This window comes from Quercus suber, unplaced genomic scaffold, assembly GCF_002906115.3.
Source record: "Quercus suber isolate HL8 unplaced genomic scaffold, Cork oak 2.0 scaffold_254, whole genome shotgun sequence".
Classification (NCBI taxonomy): domain Eukaryota; kingdom Viridiplantae; phylum Streptophyta; class Magnoliopsida; order Fagales; family Fagaceae; genus Quercus; species Quercus suber.
In genome coordinates, this window is record NW_027069710.1 from 955809 (window position 1) to 981168 (window position 25360).

Sequence of the window (25360 nt, forward strand, 5' to 3'; positions counted from 1 at the left end):
ACATATAAAATGATTATTTTAAGGGCTGTCAAAGAGGACATAAGTTGCACAAGTGTTGAGCAAAGTTTGTTCAAACAAATTGTGACCAGAGACAGAATTTTGCTCTAGTTCATCATTCTTATGAAGAAGTTGCTGTGTTTGTGCACCGTAGGGTTTTGTAACCAAGCATCTTCTTGATCTTCATCGTGGATGAACTGAAAAACTTTGCAGCCAACAACTTTCTTTAGTTGGTGATTGAAGTCGCATACTGGGATCTGTGCAATTAGTTAGTCACGTACTAGGAGCCGTGCATCAAAAAGAGAAATTGTCATTATAGAACAAGTCCAATTGGGTATTGGGGTAAGAGTTCAACTGTAGGTTGGTATAAGGTACTAAGATTCCTTTACTTATAACCGCTTGTTGTGGTAATAGTGAAATTTTGGGAGTGATAACCTTAAATCACTCGATGAGGTTTTTGCCGTGTTGGTTTTCCCCATTCGTAAACAAATCACCGTGTCAATTTAATTTCCACTGTATACTTTAGTCATTGGTGATTTGTTTGTACTACCACTCGTTTGCATGTTAATTTGATTAATTAATAAATTTGGCTAATTAATCAATTAATTCATCACAAGGGGTCAATTTGTTTTTGGTCTATCACACCACATCCTCACTATTGTATAATGTTTCCACTTTCCATGCATGATAACTAGTTACAAACCTTCTATCTCAAAAAAAAAAAAAAAAAAAAAAAAAAAAAAAAAAAAAAAAAAAAAAAAAAAAAAAAAAAAAAAAAAAATCATTCTCTTCATTTCGGTCATGCTCAGGGTTGGCAAAGTTACCCTGGTGTTGTGGCTTGACCGGTTCAGGCTGATGGGGGCCTGCTTGATGAGGGCCAAATCCTACCATGCTTGATCGTTACCCTTACTAACGCACAAGTTCTCTCCATAGACGGTGCCAATTGTAGGGACCGAATTTGAGCATTTCTACTGTTGAGAGAGTGGACTCAAGTCTAGTTGGCCCATTACAATGAATTTGTAGAGAGCGGGTTCAAAAACTAGGCCCTAGCGAGGAATGCAACGGTCAGGCCTGGTTGCGCATGGATTGAATGGCATGAACGTGGGTTAAAATATGCAATGATGCTCCTCGGCTCTTCTCTCAGGATCTTGCGGTTCTTATTACTTCCTTCGTGATTGGTTACAAGAGTTTCTAGGAGAATACCGGCTGCTACCGTACTCTTTCTCCTCTTTTTTCCTCCCCTTCATCTAGAGGGATTCTTTACATTATATATCCCCCCTCAACTGATCCTAGCCCTACATTTGTTGATCAATCAGACCGCTATTTGAGTGCTTGTCCCATCAGCCGCCTTTTCATCCTTCCTGTGGGTTACGGCAACCAAGGCAGTGCTGTTCAGGGGTCATCTCCTCATTAATGCGACCAGAACGTTAATTGTAAGCATTTAATGTGGAGGTGACAATTCGTCCTAGACTTGCTCCTCCACCATGCTTCCCTGGCTGACACGCTGCACTTGCCCTTTCTCTTTGGATGCTCAGGAAGGCTATTCCTGGTGGCTAATTACTTCTTCTCCCAACGGTCTTAGCTGGCCGAGGACGACATCGTCCTTGGCAATGTTTCCTAGCAGCTTGGGCTACCTGTGTTCCTTCTCAGACATTCCTTGATCCTCGGCATGGGCCTTGGGCCGGATATAAGATGGGCCAGAGTTGTCAGATTATTAGGCCCCACATTTAGTATTTAATTTTTTTTAATTTTTTAATATTGGTATTTTTATGTTAAAAAAAAAGTTATTTTAGGTTTAGGACATTTATTTCCTTGTTTTTAGGTGCTTTTAATGCTTATTAAGTCAAATTTTGTTTCTATTATGGTTAAGTATTAATTAGGAGTTTTTTAACAGAGCCCTTAAATAGGCTCCTAAGTCTGTACAAGTTTTTTAACAATTATTCAATTAATAAATTTCAGAATTTTTGTCTCTCTATTTTTTTGTCGATTCTAGACCTTTTCTCCTTGTGGATTCAATGACCTTTGTGAATTCAAGGAACCCTCATGAATTTGAGATTATTTTCAAAAGCAAATATGTTTTATTTCTTATTTTCTAAAAGTAGACATGTTCTGCTTTTTGACTCTTCTGCATCTCACATCAAAGTCATAAGAGCCTATTCCCTGTTGTTATTGCAAAACTGAAACCTTCAAGTTAATCCTTAGAATTGATTAGTTGGATTGATTGTGATCATGGATGCGGTTCGTAAAAAATAATTAATTCTATTAATTAGTTAATACGTATATCTTCATTGGAGGAAAGGATACCCTTGTAATGGTTTTTTCTATGGAATGTTCTCCATTGATTTTCTTTGGCAACTTGCTAATTTTGTTGATTGACTTGATAATTGACATAACTAAATTATTTGGTAATTAATTTTTAATCTGCAACATTATTGTATTGGGGTGAAAAATAGTTTTTTCATCGGTTCGTTTAGTATAAATTCATAAATTTGTGTTTAATTCATCCATTAACTTTGATGTAGTTCCCCTCAAAATATATATATATATATATATATTGGTTAGTATTGGAATAAATTTATTTAATTAGTATTTAAATATAAAAAGTCACACTAAACTTTATTGCCTCCTTAAACTATATTGAGCAGGATGTGTGTAGTTAGACATCCATTTATTATATTGTTAAAATCTATCAATCACATTCATTCACCTATTTGTATATCTTTTTTAGTAAATTGATGGTAATTTTTCCATTTTTATCTATTAATAATACTCATCTTTTTTAAAGAAAAGAATTCTAAAAAAAAAAAAAAATTATTTAAAGAATAAATAGAGATGGATTCTAGTGTATTGTTTTAAATAAACATTAGTGTAGGGTGAAAGGCCTAAAACCTATATTGGGCCTTAGGCCTTGGCTGAGAACATGAGTGATCTGAGAACGATTAAACAGTAGCTAGGGGTGTAAACTCAGACCTTCATGAACATGATATAATTAGGAAGGTGGTCCGAGGAGGAATACCTCCTCGGACAAGCTAAACACGGACCAGATATGGATCCCATTGATCAAAACTACCTTCTAGGAAGTTCTAGTAATAGGAACATACATCTCGAGTGTACCAAAAAGTGAAAGTTAGGAGGTACCTAAGGAAAAGCTGTTACCACAGTATTTAATGCACTGCAGCTACTTTTTTGACCGCATTTATGTGGAGAAGACCCTTGAACAGTGCTGCAGCTACTTTTCTGGCCGCATTTATGTGGAGAAGACCCTTGAACAGTGCTGCCTTGACTACTACAACTCATAGAAAGTCAGAAGAGGTGTCTGATGGAACAAGCACTTAAGTGGTGGCTTGGATGATCAATAAGTGGAAGGCCAAGATCACTAGGAGAGAGGTATATAATGGAAGAGACCCCTGAAGGAAGGAGGGATAAAAAATCAAGAAAGAAACACTGTAACAATCTAGAACCAGACCTGTAATAACGTTTCAAAAGCAATATAGAAGAATCAGTCTCCTCGGACTTGGCTGAGGATGATTTTCTTTAGAGCACGTCTATAATCTTTCTCCCTTTGTCATCAAAATCCATTGACTTGTTACTTAATTCACTAAAACTTAGTTTTCCAACTTATTCTCTACAAATTTATTGTTTTTGGCTTTTTGAGCTTGAGTTCATACATTTTTTGGACTAAGAGTTCAAATCGGGTCCTTAGAATTAGATTTATATAGAGTTTTAATAAACTATTTTATAAATAAATAATAAGAAAAGATGATTAATTTTATTGACAATTTTTTCAATTTTGTATAAAATGTTTTCTAGATTTATTAGAAACACGTGCAAGACAAGATTCTAATACTTTATCTAAGTTTTGTACCGGATCTTGAAGTACTAAAAGACCCAACTAATACCATGCAGAATTAAAGAACTGGAAGAACGCACGGGCGTTGATTATAGATAAAGTACACCAAGAGGTTACCGTTAGGGCAACACCAATCTATGCTGCTCACATCAAGTGATCAAACCCAAATTTCTTGTTTTCTTCTTCGGACATGCTCTTCATCAATCTTTCGGTATTGCTGTTATCAAACCTGGTTCGCAATAGTTAGTTAGATAAGTATATGCTCAACAATCTTACTATCTTTCTTTTCTTTTTTTTCTTTTTTTCTTTTTCTTTTTCACATGATATGTGCTCCTTGATATTCTTGTTAAAAATGTGTTTATTTGACTTTAATTAATGTCATGTAAAAGTCACAGTGCGATATCATTAGTCATGAATGCTAACTTATTATGGCTCGTATATGTTCGCTAGGTACTTCGCTTGTTCTTCTGATTTTCTGCAGATAGTTTCGAGTTTCTGAGACGATTTCCCTTTTGAAGGGGGTGTAGCTGTCAACTCACTTCGCCAAATAGCATCTCCCCATAGGTGAATGGAGAATTCTTCCATGGATTTGATCTAAATAGCTCCATAGATGGAACTTTGCTTGGCCTATCCTTTGAGTCCATGCACGGAGATGAATTGTAGTGTTTATAAAGCAGTTTCGCCAGGTCATGGAAACTAGTGGATATACAACAGATGAAGCAATCTGGCACACATCGATGTACAGGCTATGGCTGCCAGGGTTGCATTAAAAACCATGCATGTTACATGAATTAAATTGAGCAACCTGGTTGCAAGCAGTTATGTCAAGGGAGCAACTTGTTAACTTGATACATGAATTAAATTGAACTTGTAAATAACATTCTTCAAACATCCCTTAACCTCTTTTCCATGACTAAAAAGAACCAGGCAGACTAGCAAAACCACAACCAAATTCATCTTTAATAGTTTAGTAATACAACTATTTACATTTCCCCAAAAAAAAAAAAAGATACAAATATTTATATACTACATCAAGTACTCCATTTGGGCCAAACTAAGAAACTTGTTAGCTGCCCTTTTCCACAGTACATTACTATAGGATCCATTATCCGGTGAGAGAGAGTAGAGATATGATCAGTTCTGCTTGTATCAGTGCCTTTGTAATCTACTGGTTAATATAAATTCTGAATAAGAAATACCTATTTCCTTCTATCCATCCAGGGAAGGGCTATTTGCAAGTGCTCTTTGTAACCGATATATATTTCTCCTCTCAATTTGTCGATCATCATTTCTCCCATAGCCTTTGTGAACGCGTATCTTGCCATCCGTATCTTTTGGCCCTGGTGAAATAATACAAATCAAGTATTAATTTTGGACTAAAATTAATCAATAAGCAGTCTAATGAGACAATAAATTTCTCAACTTTTTCACAATCGTTGAAGTAATAGCTTGTAATTGATGTATAATAAAAGTGATATCATTGGTAGTCTATAGTGATATCTTAATAGTCGTAATGTACCAAAGATTCTTAGACTTGAAAGTTCAGTTACGGGTGAGAAAAGTATTAGGCAACCCGTATCACCTATTCAAAAGATAATACCTTATTTTTATTTAATCACAATGTTCACATTTTAGAAAAATATATTAGATGCTTGGCATTTGATTTTTGAAAGAGTTTTTGTACAAGCATTACATATACATACATGTGAATATCTCATTTACATATCTATATATATAATAATAGGTGAAGTAGAGAGAAAATTCAATTAAATTTCAATTGGATTCTCAATTTTGTGACACTTGTCTTAACCAAAATTCAAAAAAAAATTTAATTAGATTATAAATTTGACTTCAATTTTGTGTCATGTATCTTATCTAAATTTATATATCTATATATATAAATATAGGTGAAGCAGAGAGAAAATCCAATTAGATTTCAATATATATAATAATAGGTGAAGCAGAGAGAAAATCCAATTAGATTTCAATTGGATTCTCAATTTTGCGCCACTTGTCCTAACCAAAATTCAAATCGATATATATATAATAATAGATGAAGCAGAGAGAAAATCCAATTAGATTTCAATTGAATTCTCAATTTTGCGCCACTTGTCCTAACCAAAATTCAAAAAAAAATTTAATTAGATTATAAATTTGACTTCAATTTTGTGTCATGTATCTTATCTAAATTTTCTAATTTTTGTGCCCAAATAAATGATGCATTAACATTTAACACGGAAGCCAAGAAAACCATAATGATAATGCTCATTGGCCTAAGTAAAAACATTTTACCTGCACACTTTTATAGAGATTATAAATTGGACTCCAATTTTGTGTCATGTATCTTATCTAAATTTTCTAATTTTTGTACCCAAATAAATGATGCATTAACATTTAACACAAAAGTTAAGAAAACCACAATAATAATACTTATTGGCCTAAGCAAGAACATCTCACTTGCACACTTTTATGGGTGATCTCAATAGAGTTTGGAGCTCTTTTAATTCCACAACCAGAACCAAGGAATCCAACGAGAAAGACTATAAAAATAAAACATCATCTCTTCCTAATTCCATATTGTCATCCCATGTCTCCTCCTCTCTCAACTATTACCAACTAGATCCACACACTGCCCTTTCCTCCTCCTTACGGATTTCTTAGAGTAAGGCCGGGTTCAAACACAATGTTCAATCCCATTCTTCCTTACTTCACACTCTCATACATTAGCGCTTCATTGGCGCCTCCAAGAATATTCCAAGCTCAATGATCAGTTCTTATTTTTTAATAGTTTTTAGTGTGTCTGGATTAAGATTTAGTTAATTTATAATCATATATATTATATTAAGTTGAAGTTCAATTTTAGAATTCAAATCAAATCAAATTAATTTCTAATTGTAGTTTAATTTTGTGCTATGTGTCCAATTTGATTTTTAAATGTTGCTGTTAAGTTACTTTCTTGTCTTTCTACTGTAATTTTTTATTCAGATTGTTACAATTTAATTCGAAATTTTATTTGAATTTTCCTATTGTTGTTACTATCATATATTATTATTCCAATTGTTCAATTAGAATCTAAAATTGGAGTCCAATTTTACTATACACGTGTACAATCTAATTATTTTTAATTTTGCTGTCATGTGTAGAAGCCAATGAGATGAAATTAATAACACATTAAACACTCATGCTTTGAGAATCAGTAATACCAATCTAAATCCATTGGACCTGCTTTGTGATAATGCAACTATGAAGGATGTATAAAAACACGCACAAACTCATCTCTCTATAAAAAGAGATTGAAGAAAATTTCTTTTATTAGCCATGGAACTTTAGAGGTTTTTTCTTCACACAAATGTCCATCATGTTACAAAATGACCCATCGTAAAACTACAAAATGAGTACAACTCTAAGGGTTTTTTTTTTTTTTTTTTTTTTTTAATTTTTAATTTTTTAAACTACGAAAATTTACAAGGCTCTAAACTTTTGGGATAAGAATTTTGAAAAATGCTTCTCTCTTGAATTTTTATGGAAAGGGCATTTTTTTTTTTTTAATGGGAAAACATGAGGAGAGAGCAATTTATATCAAGAAAAAGAGGTTTCTATGCATTTTAAACCATATTCAAGACTATCATCAAGGTTATTAAAACATACATTTTTATTTTAATAAAATGGTTTTAGTAATTTAAAAAAATGATAGTTTTGGAAGTGAAAAACCATAAGTTTTGTTCATCTTTTAAAGAAAAAAGTTCTATTTTAACTTCTTAAGACTTAGCTTGAAAAAGGTTTGAAAATAGCATTTATTGAAGGTTTAAAAATGCTCGCATAGGAAGGATAAACTTAAAAAGTTTGCATTTTTTATTTACATAAAAAGACTTATTTTGAAAAGCGATGGCCANCGAAAATTTCAATCACCAATAGAGATTGAAGATTCAAAAGCGTGAATGGATCTTTTGGATAAATATTGTCACCAAGGTTCATCTTTCTGTGTAAAATATATACTGCTAAGTTTTGTTAATGAAATTTTCTGGTTAATAATATGAATTTAGACTTAACTGAGCTTTTTAAACATGAATAAACTCATAATTAATAATATATCCATTCTTGTGCGGTAGCACGGGGACATACTAGTTTATATAACATGTGAATATTATTACAAAGACTATTTACAAGCATATATGTTAATATATACATAAATAGCATGTGAAAATATATACTAGCATGTGAATATATACTACTTTACAACATAATAGAAAAAGAAATGGAGATGAAAGATGTCACCTTAAGCACTTTAAAGCAATAAGCCAATATTCTCTAATTTTCATTCTCATGCATAAAAACAACAAAAGCAAAATGGTTAGTGCAAGGGGGAGGGGAATGTTATCTTGACCATATGCCATTAATTCAATTGAAATGAATCATGGATACATAGCACCTCCTTAAAAATTGTGCTATTAAAAGGAAATTGATTGAAAACAAAGATAGAAACACCATTTATTTAAATTTAAAAAGATGAGTTTTGAAAAGTGATGGCCATTAGAGCCTTTTTTTTTTTTTTTTTTTTTTAATCTTTTCAACAACACATTTTTCAAAAGGTTTACCTAAATTAATCAAGTTTCCCATTGTATGGTGGTTTAAGGTTCATGGTGCTTGTTGGTAGGTTCCGGTTAGCTCAACTAGTAAAATCTTTAATGGTTGAATAAAAAATTTGGAGTTCAATTCTCACCTACACCAAAAACCAATTGATGTCTTCATTTGATAGTAAAATGCTATCATCAAGAGAAGACGCCATAAATTAAAATTCTCTAAAAAAAAATAAATAAATAAAGTTCATGGTGCTAGTTAGAAAGTTAGCACCTTTGAACCTTTGCACCCATGACAAGCTAACAAGGGGAATAAATAAAACTTAATATAAAGGCATAAATTAAAGACTTAAAGCAATAAAGGAATATAAAGATATAAATTAAAGGTAGGACATAAATTTAAAGGCATAGAGTAATATAAATTTTCCTTGTGTAAACATTTATACTTGTGGGAAATCAAATATAGTGGTTGTCACGCCCCAAACCTAAAAGAGTTCAAAGCATGAGAAATCAAACTTTCAAGAGAAATTGTAGGGGATTGTTTTTTTCTCTTTTCATATGATAAAATAAATAAACATATTGATCTCTCCACAATAGAAGTCAAAGCTCTATAACATATATACAAACAATACGAACTACAAATCATGTGCCTCCAAAATTTACATGAATATTCTAAACACCAAATGATTTAACATAAAACTACAATGTTCTCAAAATATGCAACCCCAATAAAATTCTTGGCTAACAAATCTCAAGAGAGCTCAACCTCTAATAGAAGGAACTACTACTTCCATAAAAAACAACTAGATTGAATCACCAACCATTAATAATGTAAGTCTCCCATTTCAGTATAAAACTCCAATCACCACCAACATAAAAAACTCCATTCCCGAGATGTAGCTAATTAATCTGTATTTTGTATTACATATCATGGATGTGTAGTTAAGGTTAGCCATATTATCTTTACATAACATGCTTGTATACCTTGTTTAGCTTGGATGAGCTTATTTTTTTTCTGCACTTTACTAGTTTTAGCTATGTAGTACATGTTGTGGGAGAGTTTTTTTTTATAGTTTTTAATCACATGATATTGATTTTGAAGTCACATATTTTTGATCATAAGGACTAAAAAATCCTAAGAGAAATGCATAAATAATCATCTCACCACTACTTACTACCCAATCATAAATACCTTAATGCATATCGTAAGATTTTGTACTTGAAAAAGTGTAGCATATGCACAAAAAGAAAATAAGGTGTAGCCTTAAAATAAATAAATTTTTATTTTAAAAAAAAAGGCAAAGAAATAAAATAAAAAATGCATGTATACAATAAGGCTAAAAAAAAAAATGCATGATTGCAAGCTTGTTTTCTAGGAGATATGGAAGTCATATGATGCAAATTTTTAGGTGATAGTCACTTTCAAACTTATGTGATGAATAATGTAGAAATTGTGATTGATTACTATCTACATGTCACCTCACATGTATCTCATGCTGTTACTAGTTGCACACACTTCACAAGCTATTCTTTGCTAAACTTAGTACATGAAATTGTGCATGAATTTGGTTTGGCCATCCAAGATTAGATGTTCTATGATTTTGATGCAAAATATGTTCATTGATTGAAATTTGGGGGAAAATGTGTTATAATCTTGTTTTTGAAAGTTCTGGGTTGAAAACAAACATTTTTGAAAAACTTTTAAACTCATACTCATGCATTTAATTCATGAAATCAATTGCTTTAAGTGTTTTTTGCATAAAACTTCTGCTATTTTTCAAAATTTCAGTTTTTCCAGAATTTCGATTGATCGAATGTGTTTCTTGACCGATCGAAAATCCCTTGAGTTTTTAAGCTTGGTTCTACTTGGTTCAATTGCTCCTCAATTGGTTCTTGATCAATCAAAACTGTTTTTCTTTTAATCAAACACTAATTTTAAAGGATCGAAAATTTTGATTTTTTTTTGTTAAAGCTTACCTTCTGTCTGGCTCGATTGGTACTCGATCGATGCTCGACCGATCGAGTTTCAAAAGAAAAGAACAAAAAATCTTTTTCCTTCACGTGTTCTTCACTTTTTCAAAAGAATTTTCTACCTTTTTCTCCTTTCTCTTTCTCGATCAATCCAATCCAAGCTCCTTTATCGTTTTCTTCCTCAAATTTTTCAAAGGTTTTTGCCCTCAAGCTTTGGTAAGACCTAAATACCCTTTCTTTTTCATTTTAATTACATTTTTCATGCCTTTTATTAGGAATTTTCTTACAAAGAAAAATTGGGATTTTTGGTTAATTGAGTTGTTTTTGTTCATTTTTAATCATTTGGTTTTTGTTCCTCAATCCTCTAAATATGTTTCTCATGCATTAATTAGATTGTTTTTGTGATTTGAGAAAAATTGAAATTTCTAGGGTTTGGTATTTTTGAGAAATTGGGGGTTTTGTTAAATTGGTCTTAAATTGATGCAATTGGCTTGTGAAATTAATGAATTATGTCATTATATGAGGTTTCCTATCTAGTGTAATGATTAATTGATCAATTTTTTTTTTTTTGGTTTTGAAAAATGAGTTTTTCAAAAATTTGGGTTTTTGGGTTAAAACTCTATATACAAGTCAATTATTGGTAAATGTTGAAAAATTGAACAAGATTTTGTGCATTAGAGCATGCATCATATAGATTGTCATTTATTGATATATTTTGTACTCTAACCCTTTCTAATGCAATTTGCCCTTGGTTTTTGTTTTTTTCTTGTTTTATTTTTCCTTTCTACTCTTAGAGTCATGGTTAGGAAAACTAGAGCTAAGAAATCCACTACCTCCTCTTCTTCTGATTCTCAGAGTGATAGGTTTCAGTTTAAGTCAAATTAAGAGACGTATAAGAAGTTAGTTGTCTTTAGGTCTGTTTGGGTTGAGAGGAAAGTTATTCTAGATGAGGTTGACCCTGAGATTCATAGGAACTTTGAGTGTCGAGGTTGGTTACCTTTTCTAGATGTAGAGCATCCCCCTCCGGCTGCTTTGATTAGAGAGTTGTATTCAAACCTCTCTATCCACTCCGATGTTTCCAACATTCACTATGTGAAGACTTAGATAAGGGGTGAAGAGTTTGTCATTACCCATGAGATAGTGCCTTCTGCTCTTAGAGTACCTTTTAGTACAGCAGCTTGTGTATCCTTACACAGAGATATCTCCTCTCGATGACATCATGTCTCTTCTTACTGGTACTTCCATTAGTTGGGGTACTGATCCTAGAGTTACCACACATGAGCTTACTAAGCTCAATTACTTATTCTTTAGGATTTCTTGTCATAACTTTTGGCTTATTTCTCATGTACATACCATTCCTATTGAGAGATATGCGTTCTTGTACTCTCTTATCACTAATGCTCCTATCAGTTTCCCTATCCTTTTCATTCGTTCTCTTGTTGAGGTTCATAGAAGTAGTGCAAAATCACATGGTTCGTTTTTCCCAGTTTTCATTCATAGGATTTTGTTAGACTTAGGTTTAGAGGACTTCCCCATATCTGAGCTTGTGCATATCATCGCTTCCATAGGTGCCACCTTCCTTAGGCAAAGGGCTGCTCAGTTGAAAGCAAGCTCTAAACACCCTCGTGTCGAGTCTTCTACAAGCAATGCATCTAGAGCCCCTCCTTCTGGTGATTCTACAACTAATGATTTTGTGGACCCCACTGTTGCCGTGGATCCTGCACCATCTACATCATCCTCTTCATCCATGCAGACTATGCTAGAGATGTGTCTCATAGTTTAGGCGGCACATGGACAAATTTTGTTGGATTTGCTCAATGAGGTTGTAGCCTTACGAGCAAATTTAGCTCATGCTAGAGGCGCTTCTCCACCAGCTCCACCCTTTGATTAATCTTGATTGCCCTTTGGCAATATGTTACGAAAAGGCAAAGTACATAGAGATACAGGAGGAGATTTGATTTTTTGGCTATAGATTGTATTTTAGGGAGATATGATATGTATTTGCTTTATTTGATAATGAGTTGTATATGTTAGGGGGAGACATTGTTGCTTTTATGTTTTTATGTTCTTGATTCACATTATGATACATTGGTTATGATTTATATTATGAGGTTATTTATTGTATATGTCTTTTATTTTATGTTTTTATGAAATCAAGAATTTTATTTTGGTTTACTTGTATTTTCCACACATGCATTTATGTTTTGTTTAGTATTTCAGGAATTTACTGGTTAATTCATTCGAAGCTGCTATCTACTCTTGCAACTAATAGATAGTGGTTAGGTTGAATTGTAATTTGGGCTTTAATTTGTTAATTAGGTTGTTTTTACTTTGAGCTTTTATTTCGTGTAATGTGTTTTGTCACAGATTGCCAAAGTAAGAGTTTATTAGGTTCTAAGACTTTAGGAACTAATGTATTAGAACTTCAATTTGTATATGTTGACAAACCATGATCAAAACATTTAGTCTAGGTTTAGGCTTGCTCAAAGTTTGGATTGATGGAAAGTTGAAATCGAGTAATTGCAAAAATTACTATTCAAATTCTGCAAGGCTCGATCGATCGAAAATTAGACTCAATCAATCGAACCTTGTGAATCAGTAATTTTCTGCAGAATTCTCAAATCAGCCCAAGCTCATGTAACGTGTAAGGTTAAGTGTTTCACTTCAAGTATAAAAGGAAAAAACCCTAACTACGTTTTAGTAGTCTTTGTTGAGTTGTGTGTTCAATATTTTATAAGATTTGAGAGGTGTTTACCTTTATACACACACATAGAGTTATTAAGATCAAGATTTACGTTAAAAACTTGATGATTGCTTCAGTTGTTACATAAAGAATTTTAAATAAGATCTAAAACCTTTGAGAGGTGTCTCAAAGTTACAAGTAGGAGAATTTGTGGTTCTAGCAGATCAAAGAAAGAAGTAGACTGCGGACTTGGAGCTGTTACGTGGTCGTGGTAGTAAGTTTTCTACACGAAGTAGCAATAGGATGTTAGTGGTCTAAGTTTTATTGTACAAACTTCAATTCTTTTATAATAGATTTACCTTGAAGATAGTTAAGTTAAATCCTCCCTAGGATTTTTATCGGTTAGGTTTTCCTGGATCATCAGATCTGTGTGTTCTTTATTTTCCACTTTATATCTATTTTACACATATTGGTTTACCCTAGATCTAATTAACAGACCTGTTAATCAACTTGGCTTAATATTAGGTTAAACATATTGTGTTCAGAGGTCTGAAAACTAACAAACCTCTTTGTTGATTTTTACAACGAGGGCATTCCATTTAATGAGTCCCGAGTCCATTGCTCTGTCTGACTTTCTTCAACATCTTAAAACGGAGTATTTAAACCACTTTCTTCCTTGTTGTCCACTTCGCAAAGAACCAAAATCAATGGAAGTTGCCAATTAGCCGTACAACTCAACATATTTTATTGTGGTGGAATAGCAATCGGTTTATGCGCGTCACATAAGATCACAGATGGAGCCACCCTGAGTGCTTTCCTCAACACTTGGGCTGCCATTGCAGGCAGGCCTTGTAACAAATTAGTACATCCTAATTTTTCCGAGGCATCATCGTTAGCATACTTTCCTCCACGCAATATATGGCCTCGTATTGTTGCACCTTTAATGGAAAGGCTTTGGTTCAAAGAAGACAAGTACAAGACAAAGCGATTTGTGTTTGATGCCAAGGCCATAGCTACTCCAAAGGAGAAAGCAAAGAGTGAACAAGTGCAAAACCCAACCCATACTGAATCACTGTCTACTTTCATTTATATACATGCTAGAGCTGCTTCTAGATTAACATCTGGTTCTCTAAGGCCATCTATACTGGTCCAAGCGGTAAACATCCAGCGAAAAACAAATCCACACATGTCGTATAATTCTATGGGTAATCTCTTTTGGTATGCATTCGTAGCCCATGATTATAACTCAGTAGAGTCGACAGAGATCAAGCTTCGAGGCTTGGTGGCAATCCTAAGAGAAGCTGTGGCGAAAATTGACAGTGATGGGAGAATTCTGCAAGGTCATGAAGGTTTTACAACCAGGATCAAGTACTTTTACCAGAAGACAGTAGCAATGGTTTTTAAAAACCCAGAAATTTTTTGTTTCACTTGTTGGTTGACGTTTGGTTTTGATGAAATCGACTTTGGTTGGGGAAAACCCATTTGGGTTGGGCTCATGGGGGAAGGTGGTTCTTGTAGGAATCTGATCGTGCTCCAAAACACCACCACTGTCAATGGAATTGAGGCATGGATGACCTTAGATGAAAACATTATGTCTACATTGGAGCAAGATCCTGAATTCCTTGCCTTTGCTACGTTAAGCCCAAGTGTCTTAATCCAATGAGGCTATACCTTTGATAATACCCATATCCGTACTAATAATATAGTTTCTACATTGTTGCATATTTACTCTAATCAAACTAATAAAGCTAGTGAGCTGTACTAAAAATATTTTGTTAGCAAATTAGTTGCGTGCTACGTGGTAATAGAAACTGTGCTAACAATAAAAATCAGTATTAAAGAAGATGTTCTAATAAAATAAGTATATTTAGTCCTATGTTTTGTGGTAAAATTGGAATAAAACCTCTAAATATATTTCACAAATTGTATTTATGAAATATTTCCTTTTATAATTATATTTGCCTAGGTTGTGAGCTGTCGTGAAATCAGGAATTTTTTTAGGGGGGCAAACTAAATATATAAAAAATTATGACTAAAAAAATGTTTTATTCATAAATTAATTTTAACTTAATAAAATAGTGTTCTAAACCAATTTATTAACTAATGTATAGATTGTTAATTTTCTAGTTCTCACCAATCCTTGGCATAATTTAGAAAGTGTCCATAGATTCTTAAATCTATCATCAAGCTCAAAATGTATATGCAATTAATCATATAAAATCAAACAATTAAAATGAATTTGTCTTTACATCAGTACAATAATTACACACAAATTCCTAACATAAATTATAAATATATAATAATTACACATATTCCTAATATTAAATATAAATATCAAATAAACAAAATTATAATATATTGTTGTTAAAAATAAAATAAAATAAAATATCAAAATTTAAAAATACTTGTAGTAAACCACAAAACTAGTATTCAATTACAAAAAGCTTTACATAGCTTAAATCAACAAAAGTACAATATAGATATTAGCTATTAGATAGCAGTAGCTCACTTTAGCTTTCGCTTGGGATGAGGGAATGGAATGGAATAAAAAGAATATTTTTAGAATATTCTTCCCTCCCTCTTGCTTGGGAGTTTTAACGGAGGGATTGGAAAGTTTATTCCCTTATTTGCGAGTTTAGGTGGGAGGGAATGAAATGGTTAAGAAAGAATACTCATTCCCTCCTAAGCCCTCAAAATCTCAAATTTTTGTTCCCCCAAATTGGGAGGAATAGGAGAGAATGGATTTAGGTTTAATGAAAATTTTATTAAAATTCCTAAATTACCCCTTGAATCTTAGCCCTCTTTATTCTCAACAAGCCGTAGCAATATATATATATTTTTTTGATAGGTGTCGTACCAATATTTTTGCTCTCTTTGCCGCTCCTTTCTCAGCACTGTGAGTTTTTCAATTGTTTTGACTTCATTGATTTATTGGTACAATTAAAAAGTTTTTCAATTGTTTCAATTGTTTTGCTTTCATGGATTTTTCCTCAACTAGCCGTACTCAATTATATGTATTTTGCTTGTTCATGTGTTCTTAATTCCTATCATTGATGCACAAGTAGCGTCGGATCAGCATAGTGTAGTTTACTGCTCCTAATCTCAACCAGCCATACCCAACTGTGAGTTTTTCAATTTTTTTGATTTCATTGATTTATTTAATATTAAAAAGTTTTTCAATTGTTTCAATTATTTTGCTTTCATTGATTTTTTTCTCAACTAGCCGTACTTAACTATATGTATTTTGCTTGTGCCTGTGTTCTTAATTCCTATCATTGATACACGTAGTGTTTTTGTTTTTTTCCTTTCATTTCCCTGTATTCTGAATGCTGGAACTGAGTAACATTGTTGCTGCTTCAGAGTTTCCAGGAGGTTGGTACACTTTTAAGTTTTAACTGAACCCAAAACTAGGATGACCTTAACAAATGAGTTCTAGTTAATAGTTCAAACAAAAATGTAAAAAAAATATAGCCTCAAAAGCAAATAAAACAGGTTTAAATTGCTAATTGACTTGAGAATTTAGTCATACCAGTTGTTTCCGAGCCCCTTTTTTGGTATCTTCATTGTTGGTCCCCAATGTAACCTTCAAGTATTTAAAACCTGATAAAAAAAAAAAAAAATAAGAAGAAGTTCTTTTCTATCTCTCTGTCTCACGCCTGAACCATCTCTTGCTCCCACCTCTATTTATAGCTAAACTTCAGCCGAAATATCAACAGTTTCAGCACACGAGAGACTTCTATTGTTAAGGAAGTCAACAATAGTGGCAAAGCAATCCATGCAACATTTAATGCATGAGTGTAGTATTTCTTCACGCAAGCTTACATGCTGAATATTGCTGTCTTTGACTTTAGCCATACTTTCTAACATAGGCATGCATCCATTTATTGCCTATGGAGTCACACATTTCGGCTATGCATGAATATAGTTCAAGTTGGTGTTGTTCCTTTTACATTTTCTTTGACAATTCATGCAAGATAGCATTTAATGCTTGCTTGTAATGTCAATCCACAGACATTAAAATTCAATCCATTTCAACAAGAAGAATGGCCTACCTTGGATGCCACAAATATTAGTCAAATGAAGCCTCGGTGAGTGTACAGCATCCTTGGGTTCACAGTCATGCAAGTCAAGGGATACTTCATCATCTTGGCTGTTAAATTGAAACTCATTAGTGATTAATAAACTCATCAGGAAGTCCTTTTTGCATCATGAAGATTACAGGTAGTTTTCTAGTTTTAAATATAAAATACTTCTGTCATTGTAGATTATCAAAAAAAATCTATCATTGTCTTTTGTGTTAATGAATGCTAATGTTTATAGTTTAACAGTTTTATTTTTAAATTAGTTGTAACACATTCATAATTAGTTAGACTAATAACATAACTATTTTTTTAGAACATGTGCCCATAATTTTTTAAGTTGAATTGATAACATGACTATTTTTTTTACATAGATGGATTTGAATGATGAGGTACCTAAGACCATAATTTTTTCAGACTTTATGCAAAAACTAGCCTTGGTTCATGCTGCATGTCGTTATTTGTGTTACATTATCCGTCAAAGGCAACGACTAAAAAGAAGATGTGTTCCCCACATTCCTACACAATCAACCATATAAAGACAAAAAGTTCATGATGAAATATTGTCTCGACTTAGGAATAGTGAAAAATGCTATGATGTAATACGCATGGGTCCACAAGTTTTTCAAGGTTTGTGTGACATTTTGCGGAGAGATGGTGATCTTCAAGACACACAGTGTGCCACGGTTGAAGAGCAAGTTGGCAAGTTTCTTCACATGCTAGCACATAATCAGACGCATCGTACAATGTCCTTATTTTTTTGTTGTTCCCGTGAGACCATTAGTCACCATTTTCATAACGTGTTAAGATCAATAATTATGTTAGAGGATCAATTCCTTCGACAACCTGATGGAACCCAAGTGCCACTTGAAATACTACAAAGTAGTAGGCTCAACTCATATTTTAAGATAAATATATCATGCATATAATTCATATTTGATAGTAGTTTAGTACAAATATATTTTAACATAAAGGTTTTTGAGAGATAATGTTAATCTTAGGATTGTATTGGGGCATTTGAAGGAACACATGTTCGTGTCAAAGTGTCTAATGAGGATGCACCAAGATATCGGGGTAGGAAGGGTTACACAACACAAAATGTGTTGGCGGCATGTTCATTTGATTTAAAATTCACATATGTATTACCAAGTTGGAAAGGAACTGCTTCAGATTCAAGAATAATAAAGAGTGCTTTAACTAGAAACGATAACTTGAAAATCCCACAAGGTAAAATTAATTCAAATACGTATTAGGGTGTATTCTTTATAATTAAAAAATTTGTAGTATATAATTAATGGTTGTTATTGTTTATTAGGTAAATATTATCTTGTTGATGCGGGATACATGAATAGAAGTTGTCTGATTGCACCTTATAGGAGAGTGCGTTATCATTTAAAAGAGTACTCTGTTCGTCCCTTTGAAAATGCTAAAGATTTGTTTAATTTGCAACATGCGTCATTGCGCATTGCTATTGAAAGAGTATTTGGTGTACTTAAAAAGAGATTTTCTATCACAGCAAGTACTGCAGAGCCTAATTATTGTGTTGACACACAAAATGAAATCATTTTAGCATGTTGCATACTTCATAATTATTTAATGGGTGTCGATCTTGATGAAGGTCTTATTGCTGAAGTTGATGAAGAGGTTTTGCTTTCTCATCGTGAACGTGTGGCCCATACTCCAAGAGAAGATGATGAGGATGCTAGACAAGGAGATATTATAAGAGATTCTATAACATCAGCCATGCGGCAAAACTATGTCCAAATTTGATAGCTTTTGGGTTTATTGTTGTCATGTCATTTAAGACTATGCTATGTTTCAATTACTTAGACCTAAATGTTATGCAAATTTCTCTTTTCATTTTGATATTGCTCTCTATCTTTTGATAATTAATATTAATATTTACACAATATTTTATATGTGTTTTTTGTCCTATTAATTATAGCATGGGTAAGATATCAAAGAAGAATGGTGGAGATCCAAGAAAAGAAGTACAATGGAGTAATGTTATAGATGATGCTTTAGTGGATGCTTTTTTACATCAGGTGATCATAGTTGGTAGAGTTAATGGAACTTTTACCTCTAAGGCATATGATGACATAGTGAAAGAGTTGGTTGAAAAATTTGACATGGAGATTAACAAGGATAAGGTGAAAAATCGACAGAAGACACTGAAGAATAATTTTCATGAATGCTATGACATATTTAAAGATGGATTGAGTGGTTTTGGATGGAATGATTCATTAAATATGTGGACAGCTGAACCATAAGTTTGGGAGCCACTCATAGCAGTAAATTACCATTTTTTGTGAGTTTAATTTTGTATTACATAATTATATTTATTGTTTAACCATTTGTCTTGGTTTGTATTAGTCTAAACTTGCAGCCAAGAAGTGGATGACAACACCTATACCCAACTACTCTAAGATGGCACAACTTTGGGCTAAAGATAGAGCAAAAGGTGATCATGCTGAAACTGCAAAGGAGAAATGTGCTAGGTATGCTGCATTAACCACTATTGATGAGATTGATAATTTGATATCTCAAAATAAATTTTCTTTGGAGAACTTTAAAGTGGAAGATGATCAGAGGTCACCAAAAATTAATGTTGCACATTCTCGAGTGTCATCACAGGATACAATGTCTTCTAAAAGTAAGAAAAGACGACTAGCAGAAGATGATGAACTCGGGAATGTAATTTCCCAATCATTTGATAATGTATCAAAGGCAATTGATAGGACGATTGAGGTTATGGCAAAGTGCTTATCAAAGTTATATGGAGCAGAAGTTCGCGCAACTTTAGGCGTATTAGACTTAGATCCAATATCAAAGATTGAGGCCTACATATTTTTGATGGAAAATCCAACATATAAGGAGATGTTCTTTGGTTGCCCAGATCATGAGCGCAAATGTGTCTTATTGACACTGATGTCTAGGCCTAAAAATTAAAAAAAGTGTGGGATTTTTTGCCCAACCTTAGTTTTGGGATGGATTATGTTGTTTTGTTTTGTTTTGGCAAGACTCATTACCAGAGTGTTTTATTTATTTATTTATTTATTTTTAAAGATATTTGTTTGCATTTTTAGACAATATTTATCTTGTTGAGAATAAATATGTGATGCGTGAATTGCTTTACAACATAGAAATATATATAACTTGTTTTTTAGCTACAATAAAATTTTCTTTTTTCCTTAAACTAGAATTATTTTAGTTTTATATCAGGAAATTGATATGTTAATAATTCTATCACCTCTGGTCTTAGCGTGATGCAATCTATTAACCCTAAAAAATTATATTGTAATTCAATAATCTAACACAGACCCAATTGTGGCTAACTAGTTTCACATTATCCACTAAATACTAAATATTTCAAAGCAATTATAAGTTGTCATTGATTATTTTCTATGTTCTTTAAAATGAGGGGTATAATAGTAATGTTATTATAAAATGATTCATTTCTATTCCTTCAAATGTCACTTTCAAATAGTGTTACTTTCCATTCAATTCAATTCTTTTCCATTCCTTTATTTTACAATATCCAAACAAGATTTTTAAATTCCATTCCATTTCATTCCTTTTCCTACTAAATCCATTCCATTCCATTCCATTTTATTCCATTCCATTTCTTTAATGATCATTCCATTTCATTCCTTTATAAACTCCCAAGTAGAGCCTAAATCTAGACATAAAACAATATAAAATAATAAAAAGTTTATAATTGCAAGCAGTAAAGCACAAAAGAACAAAACATTTACATTGTACACAACTATCAAAACATACGTCCTATACATAGTGACAGTGTCTCTTTTATTTTTAATAGACATGACAATATGGGTCAGAATGTTCTGACTCGACCCAACTTGAAAAATACCTAACCCGAATCCAATTTTTTTTTTTTACCTGAAGCAAAAATAGGTTGACTTGTGACCCGACCTGATTTTTTTGCTGGTCAACCTGACCCAACCCGTTAAAAAAAAATTCGCTAAAAACAAATATTTAAACTACGTCATGATACTAGGTGCATAAAGCACAAATTATCAAAACTAATAGCCAATATATTATATAATAAATAAGTCAAGACATGACATGAGAATGACTATTTGAGCTCTTTTTTTTTTTTTTCTTTTTTTTTTGGCTGAAGACTATTTCATCACAACCAATGAGAGCTCACAAATAATGAACATCAGTGACATGAGAAACAAGACAACAAGGCTCAAGGCTGCCAAGACAACCATTAAATAAAATAAAAAAAATCTCATTCAATAGAATCAATACTAGCTGTAGACGGTGATAAGTTTTGTCCAGGGTCAAAAAATGGTAATAAATTACAGGGATTAGCTCCTTCCTTTTGAGCAGATGATTTAAATGTTTAGTTGACTTGGCTTTAGGTGGGTGCATGGTATTCACGCACTATGCCAAGCTTTTATAGAATAGACAATTAGCTGACTTTAGATTTTTTTTTTTTCTAAAATATAAAAAGAAAATAAAAAAAATAAAAACCTAACTTTGAATTTACTTCGATATAATAATTGATAATTGCAACTATAATTGTCAAAATGTAAATCATGTCGTGAATCAATTTTTTATTTATTTTTTTTTTTTTGTATCGTATATAATAAGAATCACAAACTCTTAATAAAAACTAGCATTATCATACGCGCTCCGCACTTATGATATTGACAACTATGATTGCATGTTTAATTACCATTTAGATGTTTTATTCAGAGGAGGAAAAAAAAAAAAAAAAAATCCATTTAGAGGATGTAAAAAAATGAAAAAGGTTAAAAGTTAAAAAACTTAGGCGAAACTACAATATTAATGCCTGATGTTCACCCTATGAGCACAATTGGTTCCTTAAATTTCAAGTGAGCGTTATTGGTCCCTTAAATTTAAAAAATGAACAATGTTAGTATTTTTGTTAACTATCATTAGTGTTAATGCCTATGTGGCTAACAGTACATTAACGTGGCATCTTTTTAATTGATGTGGCATTTTTTTTTTTTTTTAATATTAGTCTTTTTGTTTAGTGTTAGCATTAATTCCTTTTTCTCATCATTGATATCGCTTCAAGCTCTAATCTTCGATCACCTGCACTTAGACTAGCACTCGAGAGAAAAAGGAGATGATGACGATAATGAATAAGTAATGGGTTTCTTAGAAGCCAATGAATATTGGCCATTACGAATTACAAAGAATTTCTCCGTTCGTCCGTAAAAAAACTGCCTTCACCTGTGCAAGAGGCTACAAAAAACTTTGTTCCTTTTTTTTTAATATGTGCTCCTCCTTTGCTCACAATCTATCACCCCCAAAAGATCCAAATCTTAATAATAAAATAAAATAATTTCATGCTTCAATAAAACCATTAAAACATCCAAAAGAAAGAATATTAACAAGTTGTTATTTTGCTGGCTTACTTGTTTCATTTCTTTTAAGATCTATCTCTTTTTGAAGATGTAAACTTGTAATTATATGCATTGTGACAGTGAACTATTAACATTGAAGACTTTTTTCATCATGAATTTATGACTATAAATAATTTTTGTCATGCTCAAAATTGTCAGAATTGAAAGGATATTAATAAATGGCATTAAGTGCAATTCATTTACTTAATTGATTCTATTCATTATCTCTAAACAAGTTGTCATTGATTTGATTTTATAATTGAAAAAAAAAAAAAAAAAAAAAAAAACTTGTTTGAAAAATATGGGTCAACTTTTCTGCCCTACCCCACGTCAACTCTCCCCCTCTCTTTTTTTTTTTTTTTTTAATTTAATAATTGTCACAATCCCTCCTCCTCTATATAGTGAGGTCTTACCACACCCACCAATCCTCCAATCACAAATTTATACTCTCAAGTCTCAAAGAACTCCCTCTCTCTCTCTCTCAAAGTTCACAATTTTCCTTAAAAAATGGAGTTGGGTTTAGTCACAAAAGACACAACCTGGTGGGTTTTTACACTCCCAGCTTTCCTTGGCTCCAAAACCCTTCTTGAGGCTATGTTTTGGTTGCGATCCTTATGGCCTTTGTGTCTCTCTCTCTCTACTCACTTGGGCTTTTGCCAGTGGTGGAATTGCATGGTAAAATGGTAGGAACCAATAAGGTCCAGTTCCAATCTCTCGGCCTAGAGGCTTACCTTTATTTCGTAGCCTATTCACTCTAAGCCGTGGCTTAGCTCACCGTTCCCTGGCCGCCATGGCTTGGAGCCGAGCCACACCACTCAGATCATGGCTTTTAGCCTCGGCTCCACTCCAGTTGTTGTGGCTTCAGACCCTTTCACTGCCAAAGAAATCTTAACCTCTCCCAACTTCGCTGACAGACCCATCAAACAGTCGGCTAAGAGCCTCATGCTTAGCCGAGCTATTGGCTTCGCTCCAAAAGTCACCTACTGGCATCTCTTGAGAAAAATCACTTCCTCACACCTCTTCGCACCCCGACGCATCTTAGCCCACGAACCTAAACGCCAACTTGAGTGCCCCGCCATGTTGAGCAACATAGGAACCGAGCAGAAACTCAGCGGCACCGTTTTGCTTCGTAAGCACCTCCAAGCCGCCTCGTTGAACAACATCATAGGAAGCGTGTAAGGCAAGAGATACGACACGGACACAACGCAAGATAGCGAAGAACTGGACGAGCTCAAAGACATGGTTCAGGAAGGGTTTGAGCTTTTGGGTGCTTTCAACTGATCTGATTACCTTCGATGGCTGAGTTATTTCTATGACCCATTTCGTATAAAGGAACGCTGTTCTAAACTCGTTCCCTGAGTCAGAAATAAAAGTATAAACGATGTAATAACAGCAAGAAGGAAGAAAGTGATGATGTAACTCAGCTGAAGACAGAGCACCTTTATGGTTCCCGCCGCTGGCCTAGAAGTCTCTCTGATAACGCTGATTTCGTTGATGTTTTGCTCTCTTTGAATGGTAAGTATGGTAGTAATGCCACGTCAGCATCTGTCACCGCTTTATTCCCCACCGCGCTATCAATCTCTTTGTAAAGCTTTTCTTGCACTTCTGGGTGTAATATCAACTCGGCCATTACCCACTCAGTTAACAACGTCGTTGTATCAATCCCTCTAAATATCATTTCCTGCACAATAACCCAGAACTCAATACTTGAGTTGACTAGTGAGTTGACTCAGTAAACCTAGCTAGAAAAAAATTGTATAATAAAGAAAGTTGTATATTTTAGATACCCATAAGACAACAACCATGTCATCCTCTTGGAGGAGGCTGTCAAACATCAATTTTGGGTGGTCTCCTTGGTAATTCACTCCAAGCTTGTTTATGCTCTTCAAAGACATCTCATCTGTCTAGCAAGCTTAATTGGATTGCTTTTAGATCCCTCCACCCTAGCTTTGTTCTTGGAAACCGTATTTGATCACAAATAAGTCTATGGCAGAATCATCATCCAACCCCAAATTAGTTTTTGGGTTGAGAATAATATTAACCCAATCTATAATGGATATATTTGACAAATTACTCAAGTTTGAAGGCAACGAGGCAATCAATCATATTAGTGCAACCCAATCACATTAAAGGACCCACTTAAGTCTTGGAGCTTCTCTTCACCATTCAAAGAGAGCAAAACATCAACGAAATCAGCGTTATCGGAGAGACTTCTAGGCCCAGTGGCGCGGTGTTCCTCAATGATGTCTCGGACGAGTTTTCTAACTTGGGGAACGAGTTTAGAACAGTGTTCCTTTATATGAAATGGGTCATAGAAATAACTTAGCCATGGAAGGTAATCAGACCAGTTGAAAGGACCCAAAAGCTCAAGCCCTTCCTGAACCATGTCTTTGAGCTCGTCCAGTTCTTCGCTATCTTGCGCTGTGTCCGTGTCGTATCTCTTGCCAAACACGCTTCCCATGATGTTGTTCAACGAGGCGGGTTGGAGGTGCTTACGAAGCAAAACGGTGCCGCTGAGTTTCTGCTCGGTTCCTATGTTGCTCAACATGGCGGCGCACTCTAGCTGGCGTTTAGGTTCGTGGGCTAATATACGCCGGGGTGCGAAGAGGTGTTAGGAAGCGTGCCGTTTGGAGCATAGCCGATGGGCTAAATATGAGGCTCTTAGCCGACTGTTTGATGGGTCTATCAGCGAAGTTGGGAGAGGTTAAGATTTCTTTGGCAGTGAAAGGGTCTGAAGCCACAACAACTGGAGTGGAGCCGAGGCTAAAAGCCATGAGCTGAGTGGTGTGGCTCGGCTCCAA

At 33.6% G+C, this 25360-nt stretch overlaps 1 protein-coding gene, 1 long non-coding RNA gene and 2 pseudogenes across 2 annotated transcripts; 2 read left to right on the forward strand and 2 right to left on the reverse strand.

Annotated features, from left to right (window-relative positions):
• Positions 1-4566: 4566 nt before the first annotated feature.
• On the reverse strand, positions 4567-16730 carry LOC112003587 (uncharacterized). Its single transcript, XR_002882004.2, has 2 exons — positions 16608-16730; positions 4567-5187 (listed from the first exon to the last, which is right to left on the reverse strand). It is a non-coding gene; the product is annotated as an uncharacterized LOC112003587 (long non-coding RNA).
• Positions 16731-17765: 1035 nt separating this feature from the next.
• LOC111989029 (uncharacterized) lies at positions 17766-18927 on the forward strand. Its single transcript, XM_065781014.1, has 3 exons — positions 17766-17855; positions 18159-18384; positions 18473-18927. The coding sequence occupies exons 1-3, from the start codon at positions 17766-17768 to the stop codon at positions 18925-18927; spliced, it is 771 nt and encodes a 256-aa protein (XP_065637086.1).
• Positions 18928-23066: 4139 nt separating this feature from the next.
• On the forward strand, positions 23067-24076 carry LOC112003591 (cytochrome P450 78A7-like; annotated as a pseudogene).
• Positions 24077-24081: 5 nt separating this feature from the next.
• Positions 24082-25337, reverse strand: LOC112003586 (cytochrome P450 78A7-like; annotated as a pseudogene).
• Between the last annotated feature and the right edge of the window lie 23 nt (positions 25338-25360).

What these genes read in the sequence shown, in the direction of transcription:
- LOC111989029 (XM_065781014.1), top strand. Translation starts at nt 17,766, where the DNA reads ATGGGTCCACAAGTTTTTCAAGGTTTGTGTGACATTTTGCGGAGAGAT. An exon ending in GTGCCACGGTTGAAGAGCAA is followed by an intron (nt 17,856 to 18,158) that starts GTTGGCAAGTTT and finishes TGTTAATCTTAG; the next exon opens with GATTGTATTGGGGCATTTGA. An exon ending in TAACTTGAAAATCCCACAAG is followed by an intron (nt 18,385 to 18,472) that starts GTAAAATTAATT and finishes ATTGTTTATTAG; the next exon opens with GTAAATATTATCTTGTTGAT.